A 27,577-nucleotide genomic window follows, 5' to 3' on the forward strand; every position below is an offset into this window, starting at 1 on the left:
CTCCTGCGTGTTATACTGATGGGCAGGGGCTTCAAAGCACGGATGCCTGGGGACAGCGAGGAGGATGGGTGACTGCCCACCCAATGAAGATTGACTTAGAAGCGTCCATAGAAAGCCTCGGTGGAGAGTGCGTGGAGGGGAGTAGAGTGAGATGAGAGGGGAAAGGTAGGAGAGTGCGTGGAGGGGGGGAGTAGAGTGAGATGAGAGGAGAGAGGTAGGAGAGTGCGTGGAGGGGAGTAGAGTGAGATGAGAGGGGAGAGGTCGGAGAGTGCGTGGAGGGAAGCAGAGTGAGATGAGAGGGGAGAGGGAGGAGAGTGCGTGGAGAGGTGCAGAGTGAGATGAGAGGGAAGAGGTAGGGGAGTGCATGGGGGGGGGAGTAGAGTGAGATGAGAGGGGAGAGGGAGGAGAGTGCATGTAGGGGAGCGGAGTGAGATGAGAGGGAGGAGAGTGCGTGGAGGGGAGGCCCGCTCCTGCCTACGGTGTGTCGTGAATTGAGTTAGTCCGTTGTTACGGCGGTCACTGCATCGCGCGCTTTCAGATGCGCTTCTGCGGCCGTCTGGAAAGCTCTTCCTTCCGGTATTAGGAAGCCACTGAAGCTGTGCACTTTCAAATCTAAATTAAAAACAAATTTCTTTCGAACTGCTTCTCATGTTTAGTTTGTTGTCCTTCCCCCGCACCTCCGATTAGCACGTTTGGCTACGTACGGTGCGACAGAAGTTCAACACACACACACATACTTCCGTCCTGAGTAAATCCTAAATTTCTGTCTCCCACGTGGGGTTGTCTTAATGCGGTGTCAGATTTGGTGCTAAATCAGCGGGTAATCTTGTTAGTAATCCGGCATTATTCCAGCCTGCACATGTAGTCCTGGGCAAAGTGTTCATGCCGGCATTATTGTGCTGCAGATTTAATCTTGCAGAGTCCTTACCAAATACAAACAGCAAAGGATGTGGCATTGTCGGCTTTCGCGTAATATTATAAGTTGCACCATATTCCCCGAAGCTTGTGATGATAACACTCTGCCACCCTAAACCACTTACCCAAAGGTCGTAGGTTTGTGTGCACGTTGAACTTTTACACCGTACGTAGCCAACCGTGCTAATCGGAGGTGCGGGGGAAGGACAACAAACTAAACACAGAAAACGAATTTCTCAAGAAATTAATTTCTCAAGAAATGCGTTTTCTAAGAAATTCGTTTTCAATCGAATGAATGTGTGCGCTGCGCTACGAACCCGGTGACCCGAGTTCGATTCCCACCCACGGCGAAGAACAGTGACAGCGAATATCCGAACCGGTTCTGGGATTCCCCTAGGTCGACTCGTCCTTAAATGAGTACCTGGTGTGGTGTGTAGCAAACATCAGTGCTGGAGAGACAAAGACGGTTGCACGTGGTGCTGGCCACCCACCCCCCTCGTGTGCCATGCCGCCTTCACAGGTGCTGCCGCTCGCTAACAGCACTTGCCCCAACATTCTGGCCCCAACATTCTGTCAATGGCTACGCGGCGGGTGGGGAGAGGCACCTCTGTGGTCTTGTGGCGGCTGATTTGTGTTTTTGTTGGTCAGGAGAGAATTAGCTGCTGGCTCGGTTTGGCGGGCGCAGCCAATTTGACGGGGACGACTCCCCGAGTGTTTTCGATGGAACCCTTCGTCCAGACGTTGTTTTTCTAATTAAATTGCCTGATCCATGATTTGTGCTGTGCCTGCTGATATTGCAATTTACGATTTTAAAAAGTGAAATGCCTGCAGCGAAAATGCAGCCATGAATCAACATATTTTTTTTCCTTTTCATCGCTGTGAATCGCACGTTAAAAAAATGTAGTCATTTTGTCATTGCAGTATTTCCGGGAAAAGCGCCGGTACAGTCACAGCAATTTATATTGCTACAGTGCAGCAGCCATTAGCGTGTTGAATAGGGCTGAGAGTGTGGTGAGTGAGCGCTTGTGAAAAGTTCTCCGAGCGATATCCATTTGTGGTCACGCCTTGGGCCACTGAGTGTCCAGCTCTGGGCTTCCAACTTGACCTCTGAGCTGCTCCTGCAGAAGGCTCCTGCAGAAGGCGTTGGCAGTGCTGCTTAGTCACGTGGAGCGCCGCGGTGGCTAGGAGATGTTAACTCCCTCGCCTGGTACGCAGGAGGTCGTGCGTTCGATCCTGACCCTGACGATTTCTGCTGTATATTTGGAGTTTGCGTGTCTCTCTCTCTCCCCCCCCCCCCCCGTTGTCATGTGGATTTTTCTGCAGGCCCTCCGGGTTACCCACCCCCCCCCCCCACATTTAGAAACGTGCGTTTCGATTATTTAGATTATTTCGCTGCTATAAATTTCCACATGATAAGCCACTTCGCTGAGCGATCATTTGTGGCCAGGTCGCTTCTGATAAAGCCATATAGCTCATTGGTCCTCACCTGGTTTAATAAAAAAATAGTTTAGTTTTGAGCTTCCATAGCCTGAGTAATACTTGCAAAGCATTCAGCTGATTAAACATTTCCCCATTTAGCATCAAGCACATGAACGAATGTAAAACAAACAGTTTTTTTTTAATCATTCTTGTTTACCAAGGAAAGAAAGCTTTACCGAGTCTCAAGACTCTTTTTCAGGAGGCTCCTGCCAAGGTTTTCACAGTCGGGTGGCGATGTTGCTGCTGCTGCTGTGAGGTCCCACTTCAAGTCATTTGCCGGTGCATTTTCAATATTGGGATGTTTGGACGATGCCAGTCCCATTGTGTGTTGTTGTTGTTGTTGTTTTATTCTGCGGAGAGAACCCGGAGGAAACCCCATGCCGAACAGCGGGAGAACGTACAGACCTCCTATTAGCGCGGTTGGCTACGTATGGTGCGAAAGAAGTTCAACATACTTAGATATAGACTCCACGCAGTAAATCACCCACGTTGATATACAATCGAACCCAGGTCCCGTCTTAAAATGTTTAATTTTTTTTACCAGATAAGGCCCCACTAAGATACACAGCGCTTTTTCAGAAGCGACCTGGCAATCACAAAGGATACTGTAGCATACACGAAGTGACTCATGACGTGGACATTTAGAGCAGCCAAATGGGGGGGGGGGGTGGGGGGCCAGTCGAGCCGTTGTGTGGGGGGGGGCACCGTGGCGGTGACATTTACCACGAAGGAAGAGTCGGGGGGCCAAAGGGACATTTGGTGGTGCCAGGGCCCAGCCCAGGATCCCCCAGAATGCAGCGCAGTGCAGACACCCTCCTGGGGAGGAGTTTACAAACTCATCGATGCTTTTCTTGAAAACAAACAAATGACAATAATACTATATTATTGGTTCTTTCAGTAAAGTCACGTAGAAGGGAAATAAAAGTAAAACATAATATAATTAAATTCTCACGACGTTTCGGCCACAACACAAGCAGCCGTCCTCAGGTGAAGAACAGAGCTGTCGGAAAGACAGCAGTGTTTCATTAGGACGCTGTCTTTCCGACAGCTCTGTTCTTCACCTGTATTTCCCTTCTACGCGACTTTACCGAAAGAACCAAGACTATGAATCCCTGCAAGTCACGAAAGCTTTAAATCGACAATAATACTGTACCAGAGAGATGGTATGTCACGATGGTCTATGCACATAGTAGATGTGAACTCCCTCGCCTGGTATGCAGGAGGTCGTGGGGTTGTTCCCGACCCCGATGCCTCCTGTATATGTGGAGTTTGCCTCTCTCTCTCTCTCTCCCCGTGGTCGCGTGGATTTTTCTCCGGGTCCTCCGGGTCTTCCCTCCACATTTAGAATCAACATCGTGCGTTTGAAGTATTTTGCTGCTTTCAATTTCCACGCGATAAGCCACTTCGTTGAGCTATCGTTTGTGATATCCAGGTCGCTTCTGAAAAAGCGCTATACATAGCTTAGTGGGCCTTACCCGGTCATTTATTTGATAGTTTACATTTGAGAGCAGGAGCTGTTTTTGTGTGTTTAGGTAAAATGAGAAAGCGGGTGACAGCGATCGCTCGCGCCGTGTGACAAAGAACTGATCCCCGATGAACAAATCAAATATTTGGTGGTGGTACTGCTGCCTTGGCACGAGCTCAAATAACAACACTCAACACGGTCTTCAACAACACTGTGGCCTTAGAGGGGGAAGAAAACAATATAGCAGTGTATTAAACAGGTGACGTTTGGGACAATGGTCCTTCTTCATAGCACACACACATAGAGAGGCTCGAGAATTGGAGACATCGAGCGAAGGATAGCCACTCGCTCAAAAAAATCCTCTCCGTGTCCTCTCCTCCACCGGTGCCGGCTGTCAAAGCAAACGAGGTGCCGGAAAAACGCGAGTAAAAGCAAACAACAGTCTCACCGCCCTTTATAAACGTAATCACACGGTCTACACGGTTTACGTTTCCACGTATAATGTTGCACGCGAGTCGTCGTTCACCTTCGCAAGGTGACGACGGTCGCTCGCGCACTGCGCAACGAGTGAGAGACAACGACGTTAATTGTTAAGGGCCACGCAAGGAGGGCTCGGGCGTGGCTTTGCCCAAAAACGTTGTTTTTGGGGGGTGTGCTTCTTGCCCATATAAGGAATCCTGTAACGGGAATTGTCAGAGGCAATGCAGGGACTCCTCCACTTACGAATGAGTTCGGTGCCAGAGGTCTGTATCCGTAAGTCGATTTGTTCGTAAGTCCAACTTTACTCCTGTCGATTACAAACACGTTGTACAGCATGTACACTAAATAGGGGGAATGGCTTTAAAAGTTGTATAATCTAGATGCCACTGCTTCTTCACGTTCTGCAGGTGTAGATGCCAGCACCGCCATCTATTGTACGGCGGTTGAACTTACGACTCTCTGTCTGAACAGGCAACTGGACATATGGACCAGGTTTGTTCGTATCTCCGAAAGTTCCAAAGTTGATTGTTCGTAAGTCGAGAAGTCCCACAGTCGTTCTCAGGGCGCTGTGCGTGGAAAGGCAGAAATAGTTGAACATCAACCGAGGAAAAAAGAAGTGAGAAAGATGTTTGAAAATAACAAAGGAGAGAAAGTCAATTTAAACAGAGGCGTTTTTAGTCGAGATCTGAAGATTTGTAATTACTTGTAAGTCTTGACCTTGAACATCAAGCTCGATCAATGCTCGACCATAGCTCGATCCATTCTCTCCTGTAATCTACAGTGCAGGGGTAACACTCGTGCCTCACAGCAGTACGTTCCTGGGTTACATTCCCAACTCTGGCGTGTTTCTGCGTGGAGTTTCTAGGTTATCTTTACTTCAGTGTGAGTGTGCGTTAACTACACCTAGCCAACGGTGGTTGATGTTGTTGTTGAGTGAACGAGCGAATGTAAGTGTGTGGAGTTGGTATGCTTTCTCTTCTGCAGAGTGCGAATGAGTGTGTGCAGACTGTGTGAGTGAGTGAATGTGAGTGTGTGCAGTTTGTATGTTCTCCCCCTGTTCTGCATGCGTTTGCTCCAGTTTCTCTGTTTCCCTCTCATACCTCAAGAATCACACCACACAATGCCGCTGATATTGGCCAAACATCCCAATGCTGGAAAATCCCACTGTAAATTACTCAATTGGAATTACACACACGCAGCAGCAGCAGCAACGTCGCCCCCTTCTGTGAGCACTTGGCAGGGATCTCCTGAGAAAGAGTACGGGCGGTAACCCGACTTACGAACGGGTTCCGTTCTTGAGACCCGTTCATAAGTCGGAACGGTTCGTAAGTTAGAACACAACAATGTAGCGCTGTGTTTAAATACCCAATGCCGGTCAGAGTTATGAAATGTGTTACGGTTCAACTAAAAAGGGAAGCATTGTTAAACTCACGAGAGGAAATATTGTACATTTGCTTGTAATACTATGACAAATACTGTATAGTAAATAAAACATGAAATAAAGTGAATGGAAAGAAACAAAAAAACATTTCACTTACCTTGAGTCCTGATGCTGGCTTACTTGTTGAAAGGGGCACGCAATCAGTGCCCACAATTGCACGAACACACGGGGCATGTGCGAATGTACACACTTGCCTCAAACAGACTGTCATCTTTACAGACTGTTGGGGCAAGTGCTGTTAGCGAGCACCTATTAAGGCCGGCCGAGCACATGAGAGAGTGGGTGGCCAGCACCACGCCCGGCCGCTTTTGTCTCCCCAGTGGCGATATTTAAACAGCGCACCAGGTACTCATTTCAGACTGAGGCCCAGGACCCCTTCGGATAATCGTCACCGGTGTTGGCCGTGTGGGTGTGAATTGAACACGGGTCGCCGGGTTCATAGCACAGCGCACTAACCATTTCACTACTGCTCCCCACGCACATGCACGGGATACGCACGCTTACGCACACACCACGGGCGCAAAATACTCACTCCTAGCAGGGTGCTGGGCCCCGAAACATCTCGCGGAGGATCAATCTTCGGATCAAAACAGTTACGTGGTTCGGTTCGCAAGTGCGAATTCGCGTTCGCAAGTCGGAGGGCAAAACAAAAAAATCAATGAGGGCGTTCGTAAGTCGGAGACTGTCTGCCTTGAGACTCGGGCTTTGCTGGGCAACAGTCGAACTGATAATAAGACAGCAGACTGTCTTCATGGAAACGGTGTGACGCCATGAGGAGGGCTTCTGTTGAACGTGCGTGGCTGTACTTGTGAGTGACACTGTGCTTGTGAGTGACACTGTGCTTGTGACTGACACTGTGCTTGTGACTGACCCTCTGCTCTGACTTTACGTTTCAGGTGATGGTCGCCAGCACATCACAAGCTGCAAGGAGGACGCCCCGCACGTGAAATATTTTAACGAACTTTTTAAAAGTAAATCGGAATTTAAGTAGCAGCGTAGAAATTTTTACAATTTAATTCCCCATTTTGTTTCGCAGGTATAAGTTAAATCCACCGTCATATAACCACAGCGCAGTTTCCATTTTGCGCGTAGGATTATTCTTTTTTATTTAACATTTTTATAGCTTTATTTTGTTACCTTTCTAATTTGGTGCCAACCGCCGTATGTTTACATGTTAGGCTAGTCGGGGTAGCCTGGGGGTTTACTCAGTGCACACAGAGCCGGCCGTGTTCATGGCGAAGTTCGGGGACGAGTTCTCCGTGCGAGGGAGCAACGGGCCCCATGGTGGACAGGGAGCTCACGGTGGAGGTAAGTGTGCAGGTACGTTTGTATGTTGGACTCCATTTTGCATCGTACGTAGCCAACCGTACTATTCGGAGGTGCTGGGTAAGGACAACAAACTAAACAAAAAGCAGCTCTATAAAAATTAGTTTGTCAATCTCGATGATTATTTAAAAGTGCACAGCTCCGGTGGCTTCCTAATATCGGAAAGGAAGAGCGTTCCAGACGGCCGCAGAAGCGCATCTGAAAGCGCCGCGCGATGCGGTGACCGTCTTGTGCGCGTGTGTGCGGAGCGGGAATAGTAGTGTAGTGGTCAGTACGCCGTGCGACAGACCTCGTCACCCGAGTTCGATTCCCGCTCACGGTCGACACCAGTGACGATTATCGGAATCTGTCATGGGCCTCCCCAAGGTTGACTCAGCCTCAAATGAGTACCTGGTGCAGTGTGTACAAATATCACCACGAGGGAGACAAAGGCGGCCGGGCGTGGTGCTAGCCACACACCCCCTCGTGCACTGTGTCGGCCTTGGTAGGTGCTCGCGAACAGCACTTGCCCCAAAAGTCTGTGAAGGCTACACGGGAGATCTTTGTCTGTGGATTCGTTTCTGTGGAGCGGCAGCGCAGCGTCTGCTCTGCCAACTTTTATTCCCGCTCATGGTCAACATCATTGACTAATATTTGAACCGGTCCTGAGCCTCCACTAGGTCGACTCAGCCTTATATTAGTACCTGGTGTGGTGTGTAAACAAAGGTGGCCAGGCGTGGTGCTAGCCATCCACCCCCTCGTGTGCTGTGCCAGCTCTCGTAGCTGCACGCTGACAGCACTTGCCCAAACAGCCTCTTCAGGTGACATGGGGGTGGGGGGGGGGTATTTGTCTCTGGAGGTGATGCTGTGGTTGTGTGTGTGAAGGTTTGGTGTTGAGTGGTGTATGAGCCACGTGTGTGTCCCCGGCCGTGTGTGTCGAGAGAGCCGCTGGTGTGATCCCGCTTGCGTGGGTGGGTGTGTTACGTGTGCGAGTAATACGCCTCGGGGGAATACAAAACGTCAAATGAAATGTGGAACGCGAGTTAAAAAGCGCGAGCGTGATTTCGCCGTTTCACATTAAGCACGTTTATCGTGAGCAGTGCCGAATTATCCTCGTAGCAAATGTAGCTACGTATGCTACGGGCCCCGCACTTTCAAGGGCGCCGCGCTAAACGCTTTCAAGCTTTCAATTCCGGTTCAGTGATTCTGCACTTGCTTTATTACTATAGTACTATACTGCCTTCAACTTTTATGAACAACCGGGTGTTTAAGGTTAGGGATTTATGGCATTATCTGGCTGTATAGCGAATGAAAAAATACAATTACTTTACTATGCAAGGAAAACAATTGTGTTTTAATATTTACGTGTTTTTATTTTATTTAGGGCCCCTTTTTAACATATGCTACAGGCCCCGCATTAGCTTAATCCGGCACTGACCGTGAGGTCGTGAATACGGCGGTCGAGATTTTTTGACCGAACATCCAAACAATCATGGATGAGGAGCGGTGTCACCGGGAAGACGCTTCTCCAACCGTAGCCATCCCATCTCCGGCCTTTCCACTCTTACCCATCTACCCACACGGCAGTTGCCCGAGTGTCAACCGCTTGGGATACCTCCCTGATATGTTAACATCAAACAGAAGCTTGGCTTAGTTGATGGTCGCACAGGTCTGTAATTGTCCATGCCCATGCAGCCCAAATGTAGAAACTGGAGAAGTTAGAGGAATGAAACTATAAACTGTTTTTCATTTTTTTCACCACCGAGCTTCACCGCTCTTTTTTTCAGAAGCAACTTGTCCATCACAAATGGACAGCCCAAGCGATTAGCTTATCATGTGACAATGTGTTGCAGCCAAATACTTCTAAACGCATGATGATGATTGTAAATGTGGAGGGAAAACCCGGAGGATTCCCTGGAAAAATCTACACGACCATGGGGAGATAGACACGCAGACGCCAAATATACAGCAGGCGTCAGGGTCTGGATCGAACCCACGGGCCTCCTGCGTACCAGGCGAGGGAGTCGACATCTCCTAGCCACCGCAACGGGAGCAACAACTTTGGCAGTGCTGCTTGTTGCTGGCCCACTCGACGCAGCGACCTGCTGTGGCGGTGTCTGCCGTGGCTGCGACTCCGGCCACGGCGCCCGGCGGGTGCCTCAGGGTTCCCTCCGGTGCCGTTTCACTTCGTTACCATAACGACATCGACCCACGGTCGCCGTGGGGTAAATTTAGATCCGTTACTGGAGATTTCTATAAAAAAAAAACCTGCCGCTTCACTTGAAGGAAGCCGACCAATGGGCCTGGGGGAGCGACCGCTGCCCACGTGGGTTAGAAACCCCCCCACCTCCCTCCCCTGCCCCCCCCCCAGGCCACCTCCAGTGGCCGAGTGCGGCTGCGGCTGCTCCTGCCACACACTCTGAGGTGGCGCCGCGGTGGCTATGAGATGTTAACTCCCTCGCCTAGTACGCAGGAGGTCGTGGGTTCGATGCCGACCCTGAGGCCTGCTGCTGTATATTTGGAGTTTGCGTGTCTCTCTTTCTCATCATCATCACGGTGGCTAGGAGATGTTAACTGCCTCGCCTGGCATGCAGGAGGTCGTGGGTTCGATGCCGACCCTGACGTCTGCTGCTGTATATTTGGAGTTTGCGTGTTTCTCTCTCATCATTATCATCATGGTGGCTAGGAGATGTTAACTACCTCGCCTGGTATACAGGAGGTCGTGGGTTAGATCCCGACCCTGACGTCTGCTGCTGTATATTTGGAGTTTGCGTGTTTCTCTCTCATCATTATCATCATGGTGGCTAGGAGATGTTAACTACCTCGCCTGGTATACAGGAGGTCGTGGGTTAGATCCCGACCCTGACGTCTGCTGCTGTATATTTGGAGTTTGCGTGTTTCTCTCTCATCATTATCATCATGGTGGCTAGGAGATGTTAACTACCTCGCCTAGCATGCAGGAGGTCGTGGATTCGATGCCGACCCTGACGCCTGCTGCTGTATATTTGGAGTTTGCGTGTCTCTCTCTCTCATCATCATCATAGTGGCTATGAGATATTAGCTCCCTCGCCTGGCATGCAGGAGGTCGTGGGTTCGATGCCGACCCTGAGGCCTGCTGCTGTATATTTGGAGTTTGCGTGTTTCTCTCTCATCATTATCATCACGGTGGCTAGGAGATGTTAACTGCCTCGCCTGGCATGCAGGAGGTCGTGGGTTCGATGCCGACCCTGACGCCTGCTGCTGCTGTGTATTTGGAGTTTGCGTGTCTCTCTCTCGCCGTGGTCGCGTGGATTTTTCTTCGTGGGCCCTCCGGTGGTTTCCCCTCAACATTTAGAATCAGCGTCGCGCCTTTAGAGTATTTGGCTGCTGTGCATTTCCATACGATGATGATAAGCCACTTCGTTGAGGTATCGTTAGTGATAGCCAGGTCGTTTGTGAAAATAACCTATACGTATGCATGCATGTTGAACTTCTTTCGCACCGTACGTAGCCAACCGTGGTAATCGGAGGCGCGGGAGAAGGACAACAAGCTAAACACAAAAAAGCGGCCCTTAAGAAATGAGTTGTCAGAAAAACAACGATGTGCGGCACGGAGTCTGACGTGTCGCTGCACACAATCGGAGCTTCTTCAGGGATCTAATGGAGCGGCTCGGGGGGGAAGAGATATAATTTAGAAAACAATTGGACAATGTGAGGGGGAGGTTTAGCCGAAGAATGCTCCGGCAGGAGGAAGTAGGTTGAGCGAAAGGCCAGAGGCAGAAATAAAAGGAAATTGCTTGCGCAATGAGCTGAGCTAAGGCAGCTGTGAAATGAAGAGGAAAACTCAAGATCCGGTTGAATGAAGGAAATATGAGCCTGGGACCTGCCATTAGACGGAGCGGTGAAGAGGGGGAGAGCAACTGAAGAGACCGCTGCACACGTCGCTTTTCTACCGTGGCAGAAGGAAAACAATTCCCAATCTACTTGCGCGTAATATAGTAGTTTACCTGCCACCTCAGGGTGATTTATCCTCGTTTAAGGGTGATCTGAGAGCAGAGCTATTGACCAGGCTAATTCCATCAATGAGCCATTGGCTATAGAAGCTCTGTCCCGTGAATAATGTTTAGGCTCCGTGTGTTTCACGAAGGCCCATTTGTGTTGATCGCCTTGGTACAATCCCGTGTGAGTGCAGCTGGCCACAATTTCAGGGGATGTGGCCACCGCCTAAGGTCATAGGAGGTCAAAAGGGCAGCAGTCACTCCCATCATTGCCAGTTTTCAAATGCAACGATAGTTTAAGGGTCATCGTGAAGAGTGTTCGTGAAAAAAAACTCTGTTCCCAGGTTTGTCGCTCGACATAAAACTAGAATGAGGTTTGTTTTGCACAACCCAATGGCCACACGGCCTTCTGGGAATGCATCTCATTAGCATAATTTGTTCAAATGCAAGCAAGCTCTGCCAATCAACATCAGGCAACTCACCAGCATTGCTTCAAGCAAGGTTGACTGCTGATGAGTAACTCACTGTCAATTGAACCGATGCTGCTCATAAGATGCCCTCCTAGAAGGCTGCGTCACAAAGAGGTTTCGTAAAAAAAAAACATTTAGTGCATTTATTTGACAAGCTAACATGCTTGCTGGCTAACGTGCATCGCGGCTTAATTGAACAACTTGTTGGTTCAGTCCGTAGTAGTCCCCCCAGGGTTGATCAAATGATTAACCCCCTTTGGAGGAAGTCCACAATGGTTGTTCTATGGACAAGCTTGACCCTGACATAGGATTGTGGAATTTAAGACGAGCCACCAATGGAGATGAGGGCCACTGAAGGTTAAATCGAGGACCCAGGCAGCCTCACTCACGTGTGACTCGTCGGTATTTATTACTGCACTCATTAACATTTCATTATAATTGTATTGTTATTATTGCGACGCTTGTTTACCCAGCAAAGCCTCGCTGAGTCTCAAGACTCTTTCTCAGGAGGGTTTTTCCAGGTTTTTGCAGTTGCTTGGGCGATGCTGCTGCTGTGTGTAATCCAAATTGAGTTATTTTCAGGATTTCTTCAGCATTGGGTTGTTTGGCCAAGACCAGTTACGTTGCTTGGTTTAATCTATGGGGGAAAAACCGTACAACCCGGAAGAAACCCTTGCAGGACAAGGGAAGAACATGCAAAAGCTCAACACAGAGACAGCCTCGATTTGGGATTTAAAATTCAGGTCTTGCTTGCTGTGCGGCACTCATGTTACCACTTCGCCACCCTGCCACTCCATCCGTCCCGACGAATGTTTTGCGCCGCGGTGGCGGGATGTTAACTACCTCGCCTGGTGTACAGCAGGTCGTGGATTTGATCCTGGCCCTCACGCCTGATGTATATTCAGAGTTTGCGTGTCTCTCTCTCTCTCCGTGGTCGCATGGATTTTTCTCCGGGTCCCGCCAGTTTTTCCCTCCAAATTTAGAATCAACATCATGCATTTGGGGTATTTGGCTGCTATACGTTTCCACGCGATAATGACGAGCCGCGTCGTTGGGCAATCATTTGTGATAGCCAGGTCGCGTCTGAAAAAGAGCTACATTTCGCTCAGTGGGGCCTTACCTGGTAAAATAAAAAAACATTGTTTTAGTAGTTTAGTTGTTTGCATGGACAGGCCACGAGGCCTGCGATAGGCCCCGTTCGCGAGCGAGGGGGTAACTGGCATGCGTGACGCCGCTGCTGCCACCGCTGCTGCTATTGCTGCTGCCATTGCTGCTGCTATTGTTGCTGCTGCTGCATGTGTTCACAGCGGGCCCTCATGGCGGGGCGGGCCCTCATGGCGGCGTGGGCCCCCATGGCGGGCCGGGCCCCCAGCGCGTGTACAAGCAGACGATGGCCCAGCGGGCGCGCACCATGGCGCTCTACAACCCGACACCCGTGCGGCAGAACTGCCTCACGCAGAACCGCTCGCTCTTCCTCTTCGGGGAGGACAACGCGGTGCGGAAACACGCGCGCCGCCTCACCGAGTGGCCATATCCTCCTCGCCCGGGGGGTGGTGGTGGGGTGGGCGGTGGGAGGGGGTGACGATGGTGGGAGGCGGGGGGCAGTGGTGGGGGGGTAGCATGTTAGTGTAATGTAGCACTCAGAGACGCTGTCTTCTTAAGTTATATATTATAAAACACAGTCCACCAGATTTGATGACATTTAACAGATGGACACAGGTTGACTATATTACACTGGACGACTAAGTAGCGGCTACACAACATATTCCCCACACAGCTGGCTTACTATATAGGAGCCGTCGATGTAGCAGCTACGGCGTAAATATTTAACTTCCCTCGCGAGCCTTCCCAGACGATGAGGACTATCCACAGTGATAACAGTGACGACGATCCCGAATCCCGACTCCCCCACGGCAGCCCCGAGCCCCGCTCTGCGCTGCCTTTTATGTCCCCTCGGCTCTGCCACGCCCCTCTTCCCGAACTCTCTTGTCGGAGATTTCCTTTGCCCGACTCTAACACCTCGGGGGTTCCATCTCCACCCCCGCGCTGACTCCTCACCCAGTTACCTCACTTGACCCTGCCTGTCCTCATCGCTGCGATCAATATTGACGGCCACTAGGCCCCGTACTGTCCTTACATCAGAAAAACAAGCTAAAGAGATGTAACAACACACGAGGGGTTTGCACCTCGGTGGCGAGGTGGTTGTCTGCGTGCGGTGAAAAAGAAGTTGAACATACTCACGCACGCACACACAAAGGCGTACCGAATCGCATATGAGACCTGAGAAAATGTGGCCAGCCAACAGGTGGCGGTGAACCAAACACAACTGTAGACCGGCTTCGTGCTTATTAGGACTCGTCAGCGCAGCATGGTTATCAATGTTCACTGCTGCATCTTGGAGCCTCGTACATGGAGCGCGCTGGTACCCTCACACTTGGAGGATTCACTGCTGCCTGTTGAGTTGGCCGCAGTGGCCAAACATTCAGTTCTTCTGAGCTGGCGATCTGGATAAAACTGAGAGAATTGGCACAAGCAGTTCACACACGCACACTATTGTGTGTTTTTAAAATCTAGCCGTGTTCCATCCTGCGCTAATCTTTCTGTTGTGATGATGGGTTTGCTCATCATTTAAGAGAACCTGAAGCAGAATCGGCACTAAACCTCGTGAAAGATACCTTGTGTGTATGTATTTCGCACCGTGCGTAGCCAACCGTGCTCATACTCGCCGGGGTGAGAAGCGTGCACGCTCCCTTTGGCTATTCCCATAAACGCGCGCGTGTACACAACACCAGGGCGACCCTTATCTACCGCGCGCTTCTCGGCGGGTCACGTGATGCGTCGGAGCTGGCAATCCTGACGTTCTTCCCAGTGACCACCAGGCTCACCGAGTGACCCCCCCTCCCCCGAGGACTTTTACAATGATCAAGAAGACGGTCCAGCGGTGAGGCTTCCCTTGAGAGTGCGGCTCCGTGGCCGTGCGACGGCTCTGAGCTGCTGCGGCTCCACAGCGCACCACTTTTGGGGGCGCCGTGGACAAACGCGCTTCGTCCCCGCTCGCCGCAAGTTGCCGAGTGCGTTTGGTTACTCTCCAACACAGCGGTGTGCTGTACTAGTAATGCTCTGCTTCCATGACAACCTTACTAATTGGCTGTGTTGGGTGGTGGCGGACTTAACGACACATTTATATTTACGCGATCTAACCCAAAAATCTCTTGTTATGGATAATATTGGTCCCGAAAGCCTACGACACGTTACATAGTTTTACTATTATACTGGAATGCGATTTATTTGTGCATATTTCAAAACGTGGGGATGCTTGGCCACACTTGCATCACTCGCGTTTGCGTGTGCGAAGAACTCGACTACCCTGAGAAAACCCACGAGTACAATTCGATATCAGTCGGTGGTCCCCGCGGAACGGCTAGGAATCCGTTTGCCACACTCTCGTGTCCTCTGTGTAACACCGTCGTGCGTACACACCGCACGCTCGCTCGCGCGCGTGGATGTGTTTGTGGATATACAGTAACCGCATGTGTTTAGCTCTTCCTTAACGGATGTGCGCACTCCCTTTGAGTACATGATCCTGGCCACGATCATCGCCAACTGCATCGTCCTGGCGCTGGAACAGCACCTCCCCAACGATGACAAGACACCTCTCTCTTTGCGCCTGGTACGTACAGCGACACAGATCACACGCAGGGTGCGCCGCACACTGATCCTCCCGACGCCGAGCCTGGGTGCAACCACGACACCGCCATCTCCACCACGCCCCCCACGATCACATGGGCACACGCAGCATCCCCTCTCCCGTTTAGCCTTTAACAGACTGTCGGGGAAAAGTGCCGTTCGCGAGCAGCACTTACGAAGGCCGGCACGGCACACGAGGGGGTTGGTGGCCTGCACCACGGCCAGAAGCCGATGTCTCCCCAAATGCTGATGGTTACACACAGTACCAGGTGGTCAATTAAAGATGAGTAGACTTAGGGGCGGTCCAGGATCAGTTTACATATTCGTCACCGATGAGCGGGAATCGAACCCAGGTGGCACGGTGCGCTAACCACTACACTGCCGCTCCCCACCCGGGCGCACACACATATACAGCACACACACACAGCACACACACATGCAGCACACACACACACACAGCACACACACATGCAGCACACACACACAGCACACGCACACAGCACACACACACACGCAGCACACACACACGCAGCACACACACATACAGCACACACACACAGCACACGCACACAGCACACGCACACAGTACACGCACACAGCACACGCACACAGCACACGCACACAGCACACGCACACACACAGCACACACACAGCACACACACACACACAGTACACATGCATCACACACACACAGCGCACACAGCACACACACAGCACACAGCTCACACACACAGCACACACACAGCACACACAGTACTCACACACAGCACACACACACAGCACACACACACAGCACACACACACAGCACACACACAACACACACATAGCACACACACAGCGCAGCACACACACGCAGCACACACACACAGCACACACACACAGCACACACACACAGCACACACAGCACGCACAGCACACACACACATAGCACACACACAGCGCAGCACACACACGCAGCACACACACACAGCACACACACACAGCACACACACACAGCACACACACACACCGCACACACAGCACACACACACAGCACACACACGCAGCACACATACATGCAGCACACACACACACACAGCACACGCACACAGCACACACACACACAGCACACACAGCACACAGCACACACACAGCACACACACACACAGCGCACACACACACAGCACACACACACACAGCACACACACACACAGCACACACACACAGCACACAGCACAGCGCCACCTCCATGATCCCCACAATCGACTGGGGAGAAAAAGATTCCCCCATGTCGCCTTTCACAGAGTGTGGTGGGGCGTGTGCTGTCAGCGAGCAGAAATGTTACGAAGGCCGGCACGGCACGCGAGGGAGTGGGTGGCCAGCACCGCGCCCGCCAGCCTCTTTCTCCCCAGTGCTGATTTTTATGCACGACACCAGATAAACGCGTAAGGCTGAGTCGATCTAGGTGAGACCCAGGACCGGTTAAAATTTTCACCACTTAATGGCCGTGTGCGGGAATCGAAATTGGGTCGCTGGGCTTGTAACACGGTGCGCTAACCACGGCGCCACCGCTCCCCGCGCGTACGCACATGCACTCTCCCGTACACACGCACGCTCAAGCACATACGCGTGCAGGAGGCGTGTGTGTGTGTGTGAACATGCAGCTGCAGCCAGATGCATGTACAACTTTGCAAGAATATATTCTTTGTCAATGCGTGTGTACGTTCCTGGTAGGGGAAGTGGTGGGGCAGTGTTTTGCGCTGAGAACCCAAATCCATCCACGGCTGACATTAATAGCAAGCGACACTTGAACGGGCCTAGCAAGTCAACCCCCCCCCTCCCGGCATGATGCGCACTGACCAGCGTAGTGAAGTATGGTTAAAACAATGGCCGCGACTGACTCGGCGTGGGAGGCCTTCATCCAGCAGTGGATTAACAAAGACGCCGTAAATGATCATTATTACGCATACTGATCCACGCGACAGCTTTCACCAGCGCATTAATGAAAGGGTAGCCCTCGCCACAATAGCATAATTACATTTATATTTATAGAAGTCATAATTAGAGTCGAAAACGTGCACATTTGCTTTCGGGTTTCTGTGGTAATATTTATGCGTGCCACTTCATATCATGTCATCATTCCGAGCCTGTGCTGGTGGATCTGCTGACCACCGTCTTGTCTGTGCCGTGCATCTGTTGGCGGGTGCAGGAGGAGACAGAGCCATATTTTATTGCCATCTTCTGTCTGGAGACGGCGATTAAGATCCTGGCCCTAGGATTCGTGTTCCACAAAGGGTCTTACTTGCACAGTGGCTGGAACATCATGGACTTTGTGGTGGTGCTGACAGGGTGAGTATTTGGCGCAGCGTGCGGATGAATGGGCATTGCTCTGCCAGCGTGCGAACGTTGCCTGTGCTGCCGCTGCTGCTGCTGCCACCGCCGCCGTGGGGCAGGATAAACGCTGGAGCAGCGCCATGAGAAAACTCGCCACCGAGGCTCCAGGTTCTCTCCAAGCGAGCAGCGCAGCACGAAGGCTGCTGAGGGGCTGCACACGCCGGCCACACGCGCTTCCCTCTGCGGAGCTGGCTCCGAGGAGGCGGCAGGCTGTCTTCCGGTAGCCTTGCGACAAGCCCAAGTTAATTGCTCGATGTATTGAAGCAGTTTAGCGTCAGGGTGGCGCAGCGGTAACGCATGAAGGAGCTGAGTTGGATTCCCGCGACTTGGGTGCCTTTTTGCGTTGGGGTATGTGTGTTCTCTCCCCCTTTTCTCCTGTTTCCTCCCATAGCCGAGATACATGGTACGGTAACCAGTATTGGCTAAAATATCCGAGTGCTGAAAGATGTATATACCTGCAAATTGCTTAGTTGGGATCACACATAACAGCAACATCACCCCCGACTGTGAAAAACTTGGCAGGACCCTCCCGAGAGAGTCTTGAGACTCCGTTAGGCTTTACTGGGTAAACATGCAGAATAATAATAATCGTTGTCCTTAGAGATTCTCCAGAAACAGAAGGCCACTAGCAGTGTAAAGACAGCGAACGCCGACTGAAGGCGTTCGGTTTCACATCTGGAGTCGCTAGACACTGCCTGGACCATCTGCAGATTAAAGGAAATTGATGGCGTGTCAACGAGCCGGCCGTTATCGTCTCAAAAATACTTCCGTGGGTAAGGTGAGGTGTTTTCCTTAAGACAAAAACAACAACAACAAATGAACAAACAACCCTTGAGAGTTATCTTGAACAGCACGCACAAGAAAGGTCACTAGTGGGCTCAATAGTTGGAGACAACCCATTGGGGAGCGACGCAAATTGGAAAATGGCCGAATATTATGAACGTGAGGTAATGAAGTGTGGCCAGTAATCAAAATAATGAAATAAAGACGTGCAGGAGGTCAGGTTGGATTGCTTTGGGACAGATGAACCCAATAATGAAAAGTAAGATTCCACTTTAGCATAAGGAGAATGTTTGTAATGGGCGTGTACCACCTGCTGTGAGGCGTGGCTCAGTAGCTGTGGTTATCAACGCCAAAAATATCTTGAAAGATTAAGAAAAAATAATGAAAAATACGCAAAAGAAGAGTGGAGAGAGACAGATGCAAGCTTGGAAATGACGATGAGAGACCGGCAATAGAACACGAGGATTGTAGAACACACGCAGATTTAATGACATTGTTTAAACTGTCGAGAAAAGCCATGTGAGGTTTGGGCAGGACGCGTCCCTCAGAGGAGACGATGTTCCAACGGTCAAGGATAGTGACGACGGAGTGGTAGCCAAGGGATGGAACACGTCCGATAGAGGACGCCCACTGGGGAGATGGAGCGACAGAATCAGCTCGTATTGCCGTTGCGCGGTTGATTGTTGCATTGTGGGAGCGTGAAACATTGTGGTGCTTTGGTGAAACCTTTCATCCAGTAGAGGGTAGACCATGGATCATGATGATGTCCTTCATGGATACCCAGTTTCCTGTGTATATCTGTATCTTTTTTTTGTATTAAACATACATTTTGCAAAACCAACAACAACAACTGCCATTCGCCACCAAGTGGCGGTGACATCACCACGGTGCCTGTGCAGGGCCACGTAAACGTTAAGGCCACGTGACGTATTGAACACCCGCTGGCATGAGGTCATGGGACCAGACCCAGGTGCCATGGATTGACGTGAGACGACTGGCAGATGCATCAGCTGTGTCGCATTGCCACGGCGTGTGATAGTGTGACATTGCAAAACCATTGTCGCATGCGTCACATGCGGCCGTGCATTTTCGCACACCACGTTATTGTCGAGTCGCCGTCCCGGTTTACGGATTCTGCCCTCGCTTCGAGATCGCTGAGCCACAAACGCCGACCGTGGAGTTACCGTGAAACCAACACCGCCGTGTCCACCACGCACGCTCACGATCACGCCGACACGCCAAGAACGTCCACGCAGCACGACTCGCGTGCACCCGCACTGAATTGCGGTCGTTGTTTCTCAATGGCTTCTCGCACGGGAGACGATGGGGAGGAGGTCCGTCCGTCGTCCGTCCGATCGTCGTCGGGTGGTTTGGGTTGAAACCTCCGGGCCGGACGAACGAGGCTCCGTCCCCCGCGCAGGCCCGAAGTGGCGACTAAAGCTCTTTCGGGGCCACCAGCTGCGCACGTGAATGAATCATCGTGGCGGTTTCACCGCAGGCGCAATCGACTTGCGAAGACGTTCTCCCGAGGGGCTGCTGTTTTGAATGAGCACAATTGCGCGGTGCTTGCAAAGCTGCCCGTCGCGTTTTTGCCACGGAGAGAGATTGTGCGAACGGCGTGCGACTCCATAACACATTGCCACTCTCTGCCAGCTGTGACGGCAAAAGAGGAATTAACGATTACGCACAGCACAGCCGTTTCTAGCAGAAGGAGGCGCTTTGTCTGTTGATATACTTATCTATATTCCCGACAAGTCCACGCTCATGATCACATTGTGTGAAATATTTGTATAGCTTTCGCGTCGATCTAGGATCCGTATTGAACAGAGGGCCCTTGTCTGTGTGCATGCAGCAGACACCGAACCTCGAAACCGGTCCAGAGTTTTCTGTGTGTTGAACCAGCGATGTTGAAAAAATATACTCCCAGAAGGCCACGCGGCAACATCGTAGGTGTAATTTTGTATTATTATTTTCATGTGGAGAGACAAATATGGAAAGGAGGCATGTTGTCTGCTGATTTATTCGTAGTAGGATTTGCTTTTACTAATATGATTAATTCGTAGTAGGGTTTGCTTTTACTAATATGTAAGCACATAAAAATAAAGTTTTAAAAAACAAAAGGGCAGCTTGTGGTCAGAGCCTGCTTTTAAATGGCCAGTATTCAAACCTCAATTTTAAACCTTTGTTGATAACGTATTATAACGCTATGCACGATAACCTCCTGATTGTAATGTCTATAAAGCTCGCAATCCACCTCAATTGCAATGTCAGTGTTGACAGCTGTTGACACAAAGGATGGTTATTTAATGACAGCCAATCGTTTAAACGAAACGAATATTTTTATTTTATTTTACTCGGTAAGGCCCCACGGAGTTCTATAGCTCTTTTTCAGAAGCGACCTGGCCACAAATGTCACGTGCAAATGTTTCGCAGCCAAATACTCTTAAACGCCCGATGTTGATTCTAAATGTGAAGCGCAAAACCGGAGGATCCGGAAAAAAAGTCCATGCGACCACGGGGAGAGAGAGAGAGACGCAAACTCCAAATATACAGCAGGTGTCAGGGTCGGGATCGAACCCATGACCTCTTGTACACCAGGCGAGGGAGTTTGTTTCAGTGATTCAGCAATAAACATGCGTCTCATGCAGTCCTGTGGCGAGATTGGACCTTGTCATAGGAATGATGAATTCCCACCAGTGTCTTAGAGCTGGTCACACACAAATATTATATATGAACCACCATGCTGTGCTTTACAGTGTACGGTGATGTTCAGCTCACTTGAGCACATTCTTGGCCTTGGAATCGGTACCCAACCTCGTAAACACTGGTCGGGTCGTCACCAACCCCAGGTTTTTAACCCTGACAGTCCAGTAATTGCCATCTTAGTTCAGGTGGCAGGAGTCGATTTTGTGCCGGGGTCTGGTACCGGTATTGTGTTGAACTTCATGACAGCAAACTGCAGTTTTAATAGACTTGAGCTGACTGAGAAATATGTCTGCGGAGAAGGTGGTGGCCCCAAAACCCTTGCCAGGGCAAAAACCGCTGAAGGGCGAAGCAGTGTGACGTGGACACGATGCCGTCCTGCGAGGCCCCATTCCAGCTACGGGGCTCTGTGTCATGGCACGGGCGGGTGCACACGAGTAACGCTGTGTAGATTGTCTTGGTGTGTCAGCGTGAGCATGCGTGGTGGATACAGCGATGTTTGTTTCACGGTAACTTTACCGTCGGCGTTTGTGGCTCAGTGGTCGTACTATGGTGAGCTCGCTACGCTGTGAACCTGGCGGCCCAAGTTCGATTCCTGCTCATGGCCACCAACACCAGTGACGATTATCTAAGCCGGTCATGGGCCTCCCCTAGGTCGCCTCAGCCTCAAATGAGTACCTGGTGCGGTGTATAAACATCACGACAGGGGAGACAAAGGCGGCCAGGCGTGGTGCTGGCTACCCATCTCCTAGCCTTCATAGGTGCTCACTAAGAGCACTTGCCCTAACAGTCTGTTAAGGCTACACGGGGGATCTGTCTTTATACTGTAATTTAAACAAGTTGGCGGTTCAAATCTTATTATTACTACTACGCGTGTTTACCCAGGGAAGTCTTGCTGGTCTCTTCTCTCAGGAAGGGTCCTGCCAAGTTGTCGCAGTAGGGGGTTGACGCTGCTGCTGCTGCAGCTGCTGCTGCTGCTGCTGCATGTGTGATCCCACTTGAGTGCTTTTGCTGGTATTTTCTCAGCACTGGTTAGTTTTGTCCGATACCACATTGGGTGTTCGTCTAGCTATGGGGGGAAAACGGAGGACTCCGGAGGGAACCCATGCAGAACAGGGGGAGGGACATACAAACTCCGAATGAAAAGGCACCCTAGTCAGGGATTGAACCCGGGGGGCATTTTTTGCTGTGAAGCACAAATATGAACCACTGTGCCACCATGGTGCAATTGTCAATGTTATTCTGTTTTGAGAACTCTAGAGATAGTTTAACACGTAGTAGTCCTCCGCGACCAATATTATCCGTAATATAAGTTGCGTGGGTTCGATCGCGTAAATATAAATGCGTCGTTAAACCCGCCACCACCCGACGCAGCCAATTATTAAGGTTTGTCATGTAAACAAAACATGCAAATTCATTACTAGCACAGCACACGGTTGTGTGTTGGAGAACAAACCCACTCCACCATTTAAAATGCGTGTACCGTGACGTTTCGCCGGTAATTACAACAACAACCAGCATCATCAGGCAGCAACCAGGAATTGTGGAGAATTCCTCCTCCTGTTTCGGTCTTAAAAAGTCAAGGGACCATGACAAGACTCGTTTGCAGGAGCAACCTGGGGCATTCGTCTGTCAGTAGGGGGCAATGATGGCTGCTGTGTGTGTCCACATTGAATAATTTGGCGAGTAATTGTCGAATTTGGACCCGACGCCGGCACACAACAGACTACTCCTGCGAATGACGTCGGGGGATCTTTTTCCGTCCACTGTGAAGCAGTCTGCGCGTCGCAGTGTCGTGGTCTACACACACTGCAGTGATAACCAGGGTGGCTGCTGGATTCCAACCATGAATCTCTGCAACGATCGGCGAATGCGTTGCCACTAGGCTGCATCACCGCTAGATACACTGTGACGTTTTCTACGCTACGATGTTTCCTACTCTATGATGTTTCCTCCTCTATGATGTTTCCTACGCTGTGATGTTGTACGATGTTTCCTACGCTACGATGTTTCCTACTCTATGATGTTTCCTCCTCTATGATGTTTCCTACGCTGTGATGTTGTACGATGTTTCCTACGCTACAATGTTTCCTACTCTACTCTATGATGTTTCCTACGCTACGATGTTTCCTACGCTACAATGTTTCCTACACTACGATGTTTCTACAATGTGTCTGCAGAGATGGGCTGCTCCAGGGCGAATATGTTTCATAATTGCACTTCTGCACTTCAAACAGTGATGTTACTCCTGAGAATTAATCATCCTTCTGTGCATGTTCATTCCAATTAAGTAAACATAAGCAGAATCAAGTAACCATATTATGTTAGTTTTGAAATGCATTTGTAGCATAATGTTGTGTTACTTAAAACAACTTGAATAATCAAAAATTAGAGACCGTTTGCTTTCCCAAAATAACTCTCCCGTCACTGGCGACCGGATTTCACAGCAGAAACCACGTGTTTCACCATGTGGCTGTGTGCACGTATGTACGTGTGGAGCAGTGTCACAGTGGTTAGTGCCCTGCACTATGAACCTGGTTGGCCTGAGTTCGGTTCCCGCTCACAGCCAACATTGGTGACGAATATCCAAACTGGTCCTACGTCCTCTCTTAGGTCGACTCAGCCTTAAATGAGTACTTGGTGCAGTGTGTAAACACCGTGCCGGCCAGAATGAGTGGTCGCGAACAACACTTGCCCCAACAGTCTGTTAAAGTATTTACAGGGGATCTTTGTCTTTGTGTGTGTGTGCAGTATGTTGGCGATGATGGGCACAGACTTTGACCTGCGAACCCTGCGCGCAGTGCGTGTACTGAGACCATTAAAACTTGTATCAGGAATTCCCAGTGAGTACCCGTCACACGACAATGCTACACTAAGTCTCTCCACACCACCTTACACCACCACATTGCACCACCTTACACCACACCACCTTACACCACACCACCTTACACCACACCACCTTACACCACACCACCTTACACCACCCCACCAAACTACTTTACACCACCATAACTCACCACCTCACTACACCACGTTACATCACACCACCACACTACACCACATTACACCACACCACCACACTATTCGACATTTAACCACTCCACCTCATCACCTCACTACACCACCTCATAGCACCCCACCACACTGCTCAACTTTACACCATACCACCACACTACACCACTTGACATTTCTCCACCACCTTACATCACTCCTCACCATCACGCCTCACAGTGCCGCCCCACAGCACTCCACGTGACCACCCCGTGAAGCCACTCTGGACGATTCGGAGCCCACAGTCTTCTTTCACCTCTCCCTTGCCTGCTGATGCTCGTTTTTTCCCTCGGTATTCTGCATTCTTTTAGTCTGTCCATGCACACGGTAACTTGCATGTCCTCATAGACATTAACTGCGGCCAAGTGCACAGTGTTTCTGGCCTCTGACCGTGAAATCTGCCGCTGCACTGTGGAGCCCAATTCTGGGCTTCGTACGTGCTGAGTCTGACCAAAGTGTCATGAAATCTGGGTCCGGCTTCCAGAAGTGCGGAGCGGAAACTTGAAAACTGCAAGCAATATTAGCAGCGTATTCAGATTGGGCACTATCCAGGAGAACATGGAACCCCAGAGACACAGCGCATATTAATAGCGTACGGTGAATATCCTGTTGTCTCTTGCTGAGAAGGTAGAAAACACTGCAGATATAAAACACATGTTTCATCCAGATATGATTGCGCTTTGTACCAAACTGGAGATAGTACAATGGAATGGCTATGTTGCATTATTTTAAACCACTATATACACAAATCTGGCTGTCGCCTGATGAGGTTGGTTGTTATAATTATAGGTGAAATGTCACGGTACTCGAATTGTAAATGTAGTCATGGGTTTACTCTCCAACACAGCTTGTGTGCTGAACTAGTCACTAAATGGCACGTTTTGTTTACGTAACAAACCTTTCTTATTGGCTGCGTTAGGTGGTGGCGGTTTAATGACGCATTTATATTCACGCGATTTAACCCAAAAGAAAAACCTCTTCTGGACTATACACACAGTTGCTCGAAAGTCAGCACACGTGGTTTTTTCCTTATTTTAACACTGGCGTTAAAATATTGCAATTGTTTATTCTTTACGTTAACATTTCATGGATTATAATTTTCACGTTCTTTTCTACTTTTTTGCCACGAATCCACCATTTACAAACCTCGACTGAGACCTCCGCGAATGAATGGAGATGAAACATAGTTGATGAGTGTTCAATGATTACAACTGTAATCGTGGGTTCGATCCCAACCCTTGACGCCTGCTGTATATTTGGAGTTTGCGTGTCTCTCTCTCTCCCCGTGGTCTAGTGGTTTTTTCTCCGGGTCCTCCGGTTTTTTCCTCCACATTTAGAATCGACATCACGCGTTTAGAGTATTTGGCTGCTATAAATGTCCCCATGATAAGCCACTTAGTTGAGCTATCATTTGTGGCCAGGTCGCTTACAAAAAAAATCTACATCGTTCAGTGGGCCCACCCTGTATACATCGCTTAACATCTATACAAATTATGTATGTATATTCCTTTGAAACAATTACAATATGTACAACTTATGCAACCTGACATAAAATAAAAATCTAATATTAAAGGAACCCTTTGATTTCATAGTATCCTGTAGAATTCTTTTCTAGAATGTGACCCCCATTCCATCCAGTATAAGGCCGAAGCCTATGTCGCCTAAACAAATACTGCACGATTGTGTGACCACATTATACCATTGCAGTACTGTGCATATTATGTATATGTAGGTTGACTCAGCCTCAAATGAGTACCTGGTGCAGTGTGTGGTAAACATCGACACTCGGGAGACAAAGGTGGCTGGGCGTGGTGTACTGTGCCAGCCTTCTTAGGTGCTTGCTAACAGAACTTGCCCCTACAGTCCGTTAAGGCTATACCGTGGGGGTTCTTTGTTTTTGTATGTGAACATACAGTATATGTTGTAATAATAATGTACATTTATTTCTAAGGCGTCTTCTACTAATGTCTCAAGGCGCCTTGTAAGATTAAGGTGAAGGAAAAGCCAAGAGAGAAGGAGAGCGACATAGAAAAAATCGAATTAAGATAATTTGACTTTTTTTAGATGCAACTTAAAAGTATGCACATGTTGGTTAAACGAATTGCCAAAGGTAGGGAATTCCACATGATAATTCTACTATCACGGTGCTGGATATTCAGCGCAAGTGTAAACAAGCCAGCGGTAAAGATTTCTATCTGAGAGGTCACAGAGGTGGCTTGGACATTATTTATTTCCAGTGAAACCTCTGTCATCCTCTCAACTCCTTCGTAAACAGAGGCAACAATAGAAACGCAACCTTACATTTGTTTCTCATAGTCCATTAAAACGTTTTGTTTCATCTCCTGGCTTACGTTTACACGCTTTTCCCCGTTTTGGTTGGGACTTGGTGATGTTTTATTTCCACGCAGTGAGCCAGATCCTTGGGTTTACGCAGGGCAGGATAAAGGTTCTTGTAGGCCCTAGCCACTTGTGTTTCGTAGGCCTTCAGTGATAGCTTTCTACAGTTGCTACTGCTGCTGCCCCATGTTGCTTCTACCGACACTGTCACTCGCTTGTTTCACGCGGTACTTCGTCCAGCAGCTGGACAGATGTCGTTACTGATACGTTCATTATTTAGTCTGTGCCTTCATTCGATGGGAGCGCGCTGTGTGCTGCAGATAAGCAGATTTAATTTGAAACACTGTGCCGATCATTTTGCTCTATAAATATATTTATTCGAGAAGATATCTTGGTTAAATGTTTTATGAAACGAACCAAAAACGTGGTCACTTTTTTTTGTAGGCCCTTCAAGTTTTCGTAGGTCATAGGCACAGTGCCTACTGTGGCCCATTGGATAATACGACCCTGAGTTGACGTTGACAGTTTCACTCTTGCCCTCAATGTACCGCGGCGTTGTTTCTCATGGAGAGGAACCGTCCCCCACACCTGAGTTTACGTTGATAGTTTCACTCTTGCCCTCAATGCACCGCGGCGGTGTTTCTCACGGAGAGGAACCGTCCCCCACACCTGAGTTTTACGTTGACAGTTTCACTCTTGCCCTCAATGCACCGCGGCGGTGTTTCTCACGGAGAGGAACCTTCCCCCACACCTGAGTTTACGTTGACAGTTTCACTCTTGCCCTCAATGCACCGCGGCGGTGTTTCTCACGGAGAGGAACCTTCCCCCACACCTGAGTTTACGTTGACAGTTTCACTCTTGCCCTCAATGCACCGCGGCGGTGTTTCTCACGGAGAGGAACCTTCCCCCACACCTGAGTTTACGTTGACAGTTTCACTCTTGCCCTCAATGCACCGCGGCGTTGTTTCTCACGGAGAGGAACCTTCCCCCACACCTGCGGGCAGCAGCAGCAGCGTTGGATTACAACACGGTCTCTCTTTTGCAGATTAGACCCTGAAAGTTTGCGATGCGGTAAGGTTTGGATTAATATAGCACTTAATTTAAATATAT

General features: G+C 49.8%; 1 protein-coding gene across 1 annotated transcript in view; it reads left to right on the forward strand.

Annotated features, from left to right (window-relative positions):
• The first annotated feature begins 6,682 nt into the window (after positions 1–6,682).
• Positions 6,683–27,577, forward strand: part of LOC144719610 (voltage-dependent N-type calcium channel subunit alpha-1B-like) — a 156,980-nt gene continuing 136,085 nt past the window's right edge. Inside the window, exons 1-5 of the mRNA XM_078595691.1 lie at positions 6,683–7,088; positions 12,840–13,062; positions 15,097–15,202; positions 17,409–17,548; positions 23,831–23,922. Of these exons, the coding sequence (XP_078451817.1) occupies positions 7,013–7,088; positions 12,840–13,062; positions 15,097–15,202; positions 17,409–17,548; positions 23,831–23,922 (637 nt within the window). The 5' untranslated portion in view covers positions 6,683–7,012. The remainder of the gene's footprint in view (positions 7,089–12,839; positions 13,063–15,096; positions 15,203–17,408; positions 17,549–23,830; positions 23,923–27,577) is intronic.

The sequence above is a fragment of the Lampetra planeri genome, chromosome 6 (genome assembly GCF_965212315.1).
Source record: "Lampetra planeri chromosome 6, kcLamPlan1.2.h2, whole genome shotgun sequence".
Taxonomy (NCBI): Eukaryota; Metazoa; Chordata; class Hyperoartia; order Petromyzontiformes; family Petromyzontidae; genus Lampetra; species Lampetra planeri.